We start from the raw sequence: 11,982 nt of genomic DNA, 5'->3' as shown, positions 1-11,982 counted from the left end.
GGGGACTGCAGCTCAGCACGCAGCTCCTGAGGCTCCGGCCTGCAAACATACACAAAAGAGAAAAACGGGGGCCAGCACAAGAAACTACAAGGGCATGGAGGCGCTACCAGGAGACGTGGAGGAGGCCTAGGGGGGGCAACAACCCAGCAGCAGGGCCGCTACCTCCACCTTGGTGTAAGGAGGAACCGGGGGAGCACAGGCGGAGTCCTGCCAAATGACCTCCAGCAGGCCACGAAGGTGCTCTGCTCACACGGTCAGAAACAGACTCGGTGAGGGGCAGGAGGCCCGCCGGCCACAGGTGGGGGTTTCAGGTTCACACTGAGCACATGTGACAGAGTCTGGAGACGCCGTGCTGAACAGTATACTGCCTGCATGGGGGTGGTGGGGGTACCGGGGTGGGCTCCTCAGGTCTGTTGTGAGACTACATGCTGGTGCCGTTCCCTCCAGGTTCCTCCAGGACAATGCTGGAGTGTTTCAGCAGGTCCTGCAGAACAAAAGCTTGATGCTCTGGACTGGCCCGCCGTCCCGGACCTGAACCTAGACGAGCACATCTGGGACATCATGTCTCCTCCATCCGACTAGGACCGTCAAGGAGATGGAAGATGCTGTAGTCCAGGTCTGGGAGGAGACCATCCCCCACCCAGGCGTGTAGGGAGGTCTGTCACCCACTGCTGAGCCTCATTCTGACATGTTTAAGGACATTACGTCCTGTCGTGTGTTTTCCCACTTAAATAGGGAGTGTAACTGCATATCCAGACTCCATGGGTTGCTAAAAAATTAGATTTCCATTAATAATTTTTGCCATTTTGTTGTCAGCACATTCAACTATGTAAAGAACGATGTTTTATTTTGTGTTCCCTTTATTTTTTTTTTGCTGTGTGTGCGTGCATATAATTCTCACGTTTACACATAGCCGGGTATTTACAAAAATGTATATTTATACCTCTACGTTTTGAAAAATACCATCATTTACACGAATCTGCATAAATAGCTGTTACGGTGCTATGAGCAGCCAAACCTACAGGGGGCAGTGTAACGAGAAGATAAAGTCATGCTAGCCAATCAGAATCCTGGAAAAAAACAGTAACTACAGTTTACAGATTGTAAACACAGGTCGTACACATGACGCTGGTGACGTTTCTGTCTCATAATGTGACGTTCTGAAGCCTAAATGTCCGTTTCTCTCCGTTTACAAGCAAACGTGAAGACAGAGTTTTTGAAAATCTCCACTTTGGCCGGAGTTTTCAGAAACAATGGTTTTTAGTGACTTTGAGCTTCGTTTTCGTGTAAACAAACGGCCAAAACGCATGAAAACACCACCGTTTTTGCTACGTGGAAACGGGGCTTCAGTCAAAACTGCTTCAGGTCACGTTGTTTTGCATCATAACTAAATACAAGAAAATAGAAATACAACAACCAGTATTTCAACCTCCAACACGACAAACAAGCAGCGATCGAGAAGAAACGTTTCCGGTCCCGCGTCGTATTTCATCCCTTTACTTGCCGAAATGAAATAGTAGCTGTCCAGTTAAACTGCTGAGGGGAACCTTGTGTTCTGTGCAGAGTTCATTAGCTTCGTGGATTGGCTCGGTCACGGTGACGTGGGCCCACGGTCCCTCTCACTTCCGGGTGGGTGACTGGTAGTTAGTTCCTATGAAGCTCCCAGACCCCTGAGCTTCATCTGGATCTGTTAGTTCCTATGAAGCTCCCAGACCCCTGAGGTTCATCTGGATCTGTTAGTTCCTATGAAGCTCCCAGACCCCTGAGGTTCATCTGGATCTGTTAGTTCCTATGAAGCTCCCAGACCCCTGAGCTTCATCTGGATCTGTTAGTTCCTATGAAGCTCCCAGACCCCTTAGGTCTTCTGGATCCGGTTTGTTGTGGTTCCAGAACCAGAACCAAGCAAGGTTCATCAGCGTTCAGTTATTCTGCTCCTCACCGGTGGAACAAACTTCCTGTAGACCTGAGGTCTGCTCCAACTGTAGATCCTTCAAATCAGGATAAAAACATTACCGGTACTGTTATTTCATTTTATTTGTTATTTACTGTTTAATTGTGTCTTGCCGCTTTTAATGTTTATGTAAATCACTTTGAATTACCTTGTGTTGAATTGTGCTACAAATAAACTTGCCTTGCCTTAGACGTGTTAACGTTTCCTTGGGTTCTGACTGACAGCTCGGCTGCAGGTGCAGGAGGACGGTCCAGGTCCAGGTCCTGGTCCAGGTCCTGGTCCAGGTGTAGATCCAGGTCCTGGTCCTGGTCCTGGTCTAGGTGTAGATCCAGGTCCAGGTCCAGGTCCTGGTCCAGGTCCAGGTCCTGGTCCTCCTGATCAGCTGCATGTTTGTTCAGGTGGTGTCTTAAACACGCACCTGACATTTGCAAAAGATCTGCTGATCACTCACTGTACCCGTGTGTGTGTGTGTGTGTGTGTGTGTGTGTGTGTGTGTGTGTGTGTGTGTGTGTGTGTGTGTGTGTGTGTGTGTGTGTGTGTGTGTGTGTGTGTGTGTGTGTGTGTGTGTGTGTGTGTGTGTGTGTGTGTGTGTGTGTCATCTGTCACCACTGTTTGATGTGTTTCCGATGCTCAGCAGACTGTCACCTGCACGTCTGCTCCGGCTTTCATCCTCCAGCTCGTCACTCGTCGTTCCTCCGGCTCTGTTGTCCTGCAGAGATCTAATCAGCAGCTGGGGGAGCAGCTGAACATCTGCTCACGTTAACTCTCCTGGTGCTCCTGCTTCTGCTTCATCTGCTCCAGTTCCTGCAGCAGCTGAACCTGACCGGGTCAGATCGTTGATCAGTTCTTCAGACCTCAAGCTTTGTCTGAGCTGATGTGACGACCCTTCAGCCAGCTGTCAGCCTGTGTCCCGTCACCCTGCTGGCTCCTCCTCCTCCTCCTCCTCCAGGGTCCTGCAGGCTTCAGCCTCAGTCGGAGGGAAGGACGGCAGGCGAAGGCACCAGACCAGAGCGGAGCACCAGCCCGTCAGAGCTGCTTCAGGAGTCAGTTGTGGAAGATGGTGGGCTGTGTGAAGAGGATGGTGGTGAACATCTCCAGACTGACTCCTCCAAAGGACATCCTGGTGGAAACCAAGAGGACCATCTACAGCAAACCACCCCGGAACAAGATCGGAGCCGCGGTGAGTCAAGGTCAATAACTAAGTTATTAAAACACCTGCAGGCAACCAGATAATTAATCGCTTATTAAAAATAATCCTGGACGGACAGATGTGTTTACAAAAACTGGTTTTAACTAGTGTTTAACTAGGTTTAACTTAAAAATGTACACTGGTTCACTGTTTATACATTTATTACTGATTGATTTCTGTTTAGATTTACTGACATGATACCAGTTAGTTACAAATAATGAAGGTTTACCTCAAGAGAAGCTGAATAATTCCTGCTGAGTCCTGGTTCACTGCATGCCCCTTTTGCACTAGTATCACTTCAGTATCACTGAGTCCTGGTTCCCTCTGAATCAGAGGGAACCAGGACTCAGGATGATCCAGGACTCAGGATGATCCAGGACTCAGGATGATCCAGGACTCAAAGATCCTTGTGAATTCGGGGCCCTGCAAGCTCAGTGGGTTCAGCGGGCACCATTTGTAGAGGTTCGAGTCCCGACCTGTCTCTGTACTGCAGTGTGTGTGTCCCCCCCCTCTCCCTCTCTCTACCCGTTTTCTGTCTACCCACTTTCTCAATAAAGGCCACTAGTGCCACAAAAACCTTTAAAAAAGATGGTCCTAGTTCTCCTTGACTGTTGGATCTCTCTGATCCCGGATCAGGACCTGAACACGGGATGTTGCTTGTTTTATTGATTCCAGAGAAGTGAATATTTACAACCAGAATCCTAAAAAAGAAAGTTGTGTAAAGTGAAATCATGATGTACTCCTCTGCAGTTCATAAACCTTTACTGGAAAAAATGAAACTAAGAAACTGTTGAGGACCTGGACTCTTGTACCAAGAAGTCCCACTGTGACTACGTTTACATGCAGTCAAAATTGGGGTTATTGCTAATATTCCGGTTACTGAAACATTGGGAATATTCAGTTTCCATGCGTGAGCAAACAGGGTTATCCCTGTATACATGGTAATTAATCATTCAGGATATCTGGATCAAACCAGCGACGCACGGAGAACATCATGACACAATTCCCGTCATTTCTGCTTCTTCTTCCTGTATCCAAATTCAAAACAAATGCTGCTTTGCGCAACTTTTCACTCACTTTCTTGTAAATCTTCTATCCCGGTACTTTCTACCGTCTACAAATGCAGAAATGTTCATATCCTTCATTACATTTATGAAGTGATTAGTCTCCTCCTGGTCTTGTTTCTCCGTGTTTAGAAGAACTTCCTGGACTCAAAAGACCAGGATTCCTTGTGAACAGAGCATGTGCAGAAAACAAATTCCTGTTCCGTTTGATGGGGATATTCTGTTTGGTGTTTACATGACCCAATATTCAGTTATAAAAGGAGTAACCCAGGGCTCATATTGGGGTTTTTAAAAACCTGAATATGAGCAAATTCAGGTTATTCAAAGGGGTTATTGGTGTTTACATGGCCGTGCAAATTCGGGTTATTGCCAATATTCGGGTTTTAAAAGGGTTATTGATGCATGGAAACACAGTCTGTGGTGCAGGATGCAGGATGTGGTTTAGGGTTTGGTTTTACACCAATGGACCTCCAGACCACAAGAGATGCAGAGCTCTGATAAGATTGACGGTTCTTCTACTCTTTCGTCTTGGGTCTTTAGTCTGGAGTCTTTAGTCTGAAGTCTTAAAACTGTTAGAGTCAGTAGTCATAGTTGCAGCTATAGATCAAGACTATAATAGTTAGTCTCAAATATAGCTTGGTGGTAGATATGCTACTATAGGCTTATGCTGCAGGGGGCACCGACATGATCCACTGGGCGGTGCCTCTCACCCTTCTTCTCCTCTCCTCTTCCCTTCCTCTCTTCTCCATTTCCATTTTTATTTATAATTTTATTTAATATTTATTTTTTGTCCATCGTTCCTGTAGTTTCTTATGCCGGCCCCCCTTTTTTCTCTTTTGTGCATGTTTGCAGGCCGGAGCCTCGGGAGCTGCGTGCTGGCCTACCCCTTTAGTCAGGGGTCTTTAGTCTGGAGTCTTTAGTCTAGGGCAGGGGTCGGCAACCCAAAATGTTTTAGAGCCATATTGGACCAAAAAAAACAAAAAACAAATATGTCTGGAGCCGCAAAAAATGAAAAGTCTTGTATTAGAATGAAGGCAAATGGCGAAATGTTGAGAAAAAAGTCGAAATGTTGTGAAAAAAGTCAGAAGTTCGAGAAAAAAGTCAGAAGTTCGAGAAAAAAGTTGAAATGTTGAGAAAAAAGTCGAAATGTCGAGGAAATAGTCAGAATTTTGAGAAAAAAGTTGAAATGTCGAGAAAAAAGTAAATGTTGAGAAAAAGGTCAAAATGGCGAGAAAAAAGTCAAAATGTCGAGATTAATGTTGAAGTACAATCTCGAGAAAAAAGACAAAATCTTGAGGAAAAAGTCGAAATGTCAGAAAAAAGTCAAAATATCGAGAAAAAAATCGAAATGTCGAGAAAAAAGAAAAAAAGAAGAAAAAAAGAAAAAAGAAGAAAAAAAGAGAAAAAAGAGAAAAAAAAGAAGAAAAAAACGAAAAAAAGGTCAAACATTTTTGAAAAAGCTCCAGGAGCCAATAGGGCGGCGCTAAAGAGGCTCTAGAGCCGCGGGTTGCCGACCCCCTGACGAGGGCCTTTAGTCTGGATTCTTTTTTCGGGGGTCTTTATCTGTTATCTTTAGTCTAGATTCTTTAGTCCAGGGTCTTTTGTTTGGAGTCTTTACTCTGGGGTATTTAGTCCGTGATCTTTAGTCCAGGGTTTTTAGTCTTAGTCTTTAGTCCGGGGTTTTTAGTCTGGGGTGTTTAGTCCGGGGTCTTAAATCGAACGTCTTTAGTCTGGAGTTTGGAGTCTTTAGTCGACAGTTTGTATTCTGGTTTGGAGGGGGGGTCATGTTTTTTTGGGTCCATATCCCAGCTGTTTTGTGAGCTGCCATCAAACCTATGTCAAATATAGATCAAATCTTCATAACATGCCATTTACATGGTTCCCAGCATGCAACTACGTGTGGATACTTCTGCATCAGCTTCTCGTTTGATTCACTACAGTTGCTGGTTTCTTGTCTCTAACAGCAAAGTTTCCTGGTCATGTCGGTGTTTGCTGCAGCCATGTTGGCCCCAGCAGCCTGGATCCTCCATCACCTGCCGGAGTACAGACAGAGAGCCCAGCAGCGTCCCCGGACCTGATCCCCATCCAAGCCTTCCATCCTCCTCACTCGTACACCTGCATGACCTTCAGTCACCTACACATTTAATCATCCTCATTCATCTTTGATGTAGAAATACATGTGACCTGTAATCAATCAAATATAAAGAGTTCAGTTTAGGTTTAGTTCACTGTATTTGTGTCTTCCCTTATCTTAACCTTTTTAGAAAATAAAGTTTGGAACAGCTTGTCTTTATCAGATTCAATGACATCATCAGGTATTTAACTTGACGTCATCAATAGTTCTTCATTAAAAGGCAAATTCTGGTGTCGCTTTTAGGGTCCAGATCCAGACCTGCAGGTCCTCTACAGACCACTAGGGTCCAGATCCAGACCTGCAGGTCCTCTACAGACCACTAGGGTCCAGATCCAGACCTGCAGGTCCTCTACAGACCACTAGGGTCCAGATCCAGACCTGCAGGTCCTCTACAGACCACCAGGGTCCAGATCCAGACCTGCAGGTCCTCTACAGACCACTAGGGTCCTGATCCAGACCTGCAGGTCCTCTACAGACCACCAGGGTCCAGATCCAGACCTGCAGGTCCTCTACAGACCACTAGGGTCCAGATCCAGACCTGCAGGTCCTCTACAGACCACTAGGGTCCAGATCCAGACCTGCAGGTCCTCTACAGACCACTAGGGTCCAGATCCAGACCTGCAGGTCCTCTACAGACCACTAGGGTCCAGATCCAGACCTGCAGGTCCTCTACAGACCACTAGGGTCCAGATCCAGACCTGCAGGTCCTCTACAGACCACTAGGGTCCAGATCCAGACCTGCAGGTCCTCTACAGACCAGTAGGGTCCAGATCCAGCAGTGAGTTCATCTCCATGGACCTCAGTGTTTAAATGTCTAACTTTACCGCAGAAACAGTTTAAACTGGTAGAAACCAGTGTGAGTAGTTCATCCCCAGGTAAACTAGTTCAGGTTTTTGATAGACAGCTGCTTTATGCTCTGAGGAGGACTTAAGCTACTTTTTGGTGAACTTGACCTCTAAACTGTGAATTAAGGCGTAACAGCAGAATCATTGTATTTCATGGGGGGGGGGGTGGGGGGGGGTTATATCGTGCATATGAGAGGGGACGACCCGGCACGTCTCCGTATACCGTGTCAGAAGTTATTGCTACATGGACTGGTTTTAAAGACAATATAATTATAGTCCTGTTAAAGCAGCACTATGTAACTTTTCCACCTTAATCTAATATTTCATCATCATCATTGTGATGGAACATCAACTTCCAACAGGTTTAATGAACCTCTGTCATGGTCTGAGGGGTCTGTATCGCCTTCACTGGCACTATGTAACTTTGAGGAGCATGGTAGGAACCCTTCCACACTACTGGTAAAGCACTACCGCTTTTGTCCAAAGGAGCCGCCAAACTCAACAAAAGCTGAAAGTTACATTGTGCTGCTTTAATTGACCTGCCATTAGGCCCCGCCCCCCCAACAAAGGTGAGCCAATGGCTCCTGAATATCAGTTCCACAGGGAGCAGAACTGGGACTCTGTGGAGGTTTCAGCTCCACAAAAAAACCCCGAAGATCCTGAACTCACATCTGTTTATTGAGTTTATTTAAATGAATGTGTCTGCAGTTTTTGTGGTACTGATTCCAGGTACTGGAGATGATGGAGTTTATTTTATTTCCTAAATCCAAACTAAACCGAGTTAAACCTCTGTTTTGCATTAAACTCCTCCTTGTCTTCCATAAGATCAACAAGGACGTCTACGTTTGTTGGGAGATAAATCAGAGCAGCAGAGAGTTGAACTCTAAAGATCACAGTGGTTACGTAGAGACAGCGGCCTCGTCTCTGATTAGTGGGTTAGTGTTAACGTTGACTTCTGGTGTCCCATAGCGCTGGGCTGGCTTTCACTTCAGTCCACTTTTATTCATAAAGTGTCTTTTACCACACAAGTGGTCTCCAGGTGGTCTCCAGAGACCTGGGGCCGGATTCACCAATATGTTGTTAAGAACCATCTTGAGAAATGTCTTAAGATCTAAAATTAAGAAGTTCATGATAAAAGTTCTTAAGTGCAATTCCTCAATATTTTCTTAAGAACCATCTTAATAACTGTCATTTCTTACGAATTTCTTATTTTTCCTACTTAAGAACTTCTTAAAATATGTCATTGCATTGCACGCGCCAACAAACAACATTTATATATATATATATATATATATATATATATATATATATATATATATATATATATATTATATATACAGGTAGTTTGGTCTTAACCGTCAGTCACTCACTAAACATGGAGAAGGAGAAAAAGAGATGCAGGAACTTTTCAAGGTTATGGTGGGTGAGATTAATGTGTGAAAAAAAATACTGTTGGGGAAAATTAATAATAATTAACTACCACGCTAACTAACATGCTAACTAACAGTTAACAGGCTCTTTGTGTAATTAATTCAATTAAATTCAATTCAATTTTATTTATATAGCGTCTAATTACAATGTATCTGTAATTACAAAGTATATCCTCAAACTATGACCTACTAGTCTAAACTTGTCTAAAATGTGTTGAAAAAGGTGATATTAGAGGCTTATTATTATTATTATTATTACCTTTTCACAGAAGAAATCTTAAGACAGGTCAAGGTTGTCTTAAAGTTAAGAAAAAAGTCAAGAACAAATTTGAGAACTTTTATTTCCAGAATACCATTTATTCTTAAGTTTTTTCTTAAGGAGAATCTTAAGAAGAAAGTTGAGAAAATACTTAGAACTTTTTTGGAGAATATGACTTCTTCTCTTTTTTCTTCTTAACTTAAGAAAAAAATGACACTTAAGAAGATTTTTTTTCTTAAGAATGTTTTGTGAATCCGGCTCCAGAACATGACCCTCCATCAATTATTACATAATCATAACCAACGGCAGGTAAAAACTCCCCTTTAGGAGTGAAGGAACCTGGACCAGGACCTGGATCACCCTCCTGCCGAAGACCAGCCAGGTAGAGGATGAAAAGAGAACCAGGAAAGAGAGGATAAAGAACAAAGAGAGGACACACATATATCAATATTGCTGATCCGTTAACTGGAGAACTAAGAGTCCTGTGTACGTATGACTGGTACATGTATGACTACATGTACATGTACGACTGTATGACTGGTACAGATGTCACCACCAACGACCAGGCGTCCTCATTCATGTGACCGAGGGGTTTATCCTGTCGTCTTTATAGTCTGTGGTGCTGATCCAAGAAAACACGTCCTTTCAAAGTAAAAGTAAGTCAAATGTGACTGGTTTCTCCCATGATTCACAGCAGCATAAAACGCGTTTTCGGAGCGTTTCTGTTTGAGCAGGAAGTCTTCCGTTTATTTACTTTGTTCCGCTGGATTTAGAGAGTTAATCACTTCCTGCTTTAGGACATACTTTCTCACGGACGCCACAACATAAACACAGAGGTCTTCTTGGTCCCTCCGTCCTCCCAACATGGCATTTTTCAGCAGAAATGGCCAAGAACAAAAGAAATGTGAAGGTGTAACAGCGTCGAAGGGGTGAAACTATGGAACCGCCTGGATGAGGAACTAAAAAAAGTAGCTCAATTTACAAATTTAAAAAAATTATACATCTAAATTAATAGATAAATATAGAACACTAATATACATTATCTTGATATTAAATATCAAACTGTCTAAATGATGCTGTCCTCAATCGTGAGTGACCACATTTATTTTCTTCTCTTCTTTGTTCATTTTCTTTGTTTTGTTTTGTTTGTTCGTTTCGTTTTCTTCTTATTAGTATCTTTTTTCCTTTTCTGTAGTTCTGCCTTTTGTTGAAAAGGATAGGCAAAATAAGCCATGAGGCTTCAGCCTATACCTTTTTGGTCACACCTGTGTGTATACATATACAGTGTGTATATGCAAACATCTTTAATTGACCAAAACAAACTAAACTAAAACTAAACTAAACCTGCCCCAGTTCCAGTCCCGGCCACACATGGACCACTGCTGGTCTGACTGGGGTCCGTGAGTCCAGGTCACTGGTCAGTGATCGCTGAACACTGGCAGGTGGAATGTTTGCTGCTGACATCCACATAAATAAACAGTCTGAATAAACAGCGGTTGTTGCTGGCTCTGCACAGACACAGGAAGTCCAGTCCACACTGCACCACAGGGACGTGTGAGGACACGTCTGCTCGGTGGAGACATGCAGAGACGTCCTCACACAGCACCAGAGACGTCTGCACTTCAGACGTGTTCAGATCCAACAGGGTGCAGATTCATCCCCAGAGACCCCCGTCCTCCTGACCCGTCCACGCAGTTCACAAACATCCTGACCAATCCCCCGAGAGCTCCACATCCCTGCTGAGATGCCACGTCCAAACCCGTCCCCACATTCTCACGTATCCTAGCCAACACATCCGGACGACCTGCACCCCTTGGTGTTCAGCTAGAGGCACTCCCATACCGGTCTTTTTCTTTCCCATACAGGTTCTGTTATTTTTAATGTTTATTTCTTTAGATGTAAATATAAATGTACTTTATTTATATAGCCCTTTACAGCCACCTCTAGGTGAGCCAAAGTTCTTCACAGAATAAAACATACAGAAATACAACATACAATCATAAGACAGAGCAAAAAATAAATAGAATAAAAGAAAAAGAGTAAAACGTGTCACCACAATACTGGGTATTAAAAGCCATTCTAAATAAATTCAATTCAATTTTATTTATATAGTGTCTAATACAACAAAAGTTGTCTCCAGACGCTTTCCAGAGACCCGGAACATGAACATAAACCCCCGAGCAATTATTACATAAACAATGGCAGGTAAAAACTCCCCTAGTGGGAGAAAAACCTTAAGCCAAACAGTGGCAAGAAAAACTCCCCTTTAGGAGGAAGAAACCTGGACCAGGACCTGGATCATAAGGGGGTAGAAACCTGGACCAGGACCTGGATCATAAGGGGGGACCCTCCTGCCGAGGGCCAGACTGGGGGTCGGGGACGTCAGCAACACAGCAGGCAGGTGGAAGCAACAACGGGATGACCGGGGGTAGGGACCGCAGGCAGGTGGAAGCAGCAACGGGATGACCGGGGGCGGGGACAGCAGGCAGGTGGAAGCAGCAGCGGGATGACCGGGGGTGGGGACCACAGGCCAGCACGCAGCTCCCGAAGCTCCGGCCCAATCAGCAAGCCCCAGGTTAGGTTCAGGGTCGGAGAAAGGTTTTAGAAGGGGCAGGGCCAGGGAGAGGAGTCTTGACGGACAAATCTCTCCCCCGCCTGACCGGGCCGTTACCCTGCCCCTCTCACTCCCACACTGCAGGTTCAGGTGTTGTGCCTCCTTAACCCAGATTGGAAGTTGGTTCCATAGTAGTGGTGCCTGATAGCAGAACGCCACCCTCCAAATCTACATTTAGATACTCTAGGAACTATGAGTAAACCTCCACTCCGAGAACGGAGAGCTCTGCCAGGAACATAAGGCACTATCAGGTCTTGCAAATAATGCAGAGCTAAGCCATTTTAGGGCTTTATATGCAAGTAATCAAATTTTAAATTGGATTCTGAATTTTACGGGTAGCCAATGGAACAACGCTAACACTGGAGAGACGTGGTCTCTCCTGCTGATTCCTGTCAGTACTCTGCTGCTGCATTTTGGATCAGCTGGAGCCTATTCAGCAAATTACTTGGAATTTACAATATATATATAAATATATATAATATATATAATATAATAA

General features: G+C 44.4%; 1 protein-coding gene across 1 annotated transcript; it reads left to right on the top strand.

Moving 5' to 3' along the window:
• The first annotated feature begins 595 nt into the window (after positions 1–595).
• On the top strand, positions 596–6,535 carry si:dkey-85n7.8 (COX8 domain-containing protein). The gene is made up of 6 exons (XM_061707492.1): positions 596–616; positions 1,564–1,629; positions 2,589–2,709; positions 2,753–2,778; positions 2,901–3,131; positions 6,169–6,535. The coding sequence occupies exons 1-6, from the start codon at positions 596–598 to the stop codon at positions 6,280–6,282; spliced, it is 579 nt and encodes a 192-aa protein (XP_061563476.1). The 3' UTR covers positions 6,283–6,535.
• The last annotated feature ends 5,447 nt before the right edge of the window (positions 6,536–11,982 follow it).

This window comes from Cololabis saira, chromosome 18, assembly GCF_033807715.1.
Source record: "Cololabis saira isolate AMF1-May2022 chromosome 18, fColSai1.1, whole genome shotgun sequence".
Lineage (NCBI taxonomy): Eukaryota > Metazoa > Chordata > Actinopteri > Beloniformes > Belonidae > Cololabis > Cololabis saira.
Note: the sequence above shows the minus strand (reverse complement) of the source record. Positions and strands in the feature narration are given on the sequence as shown.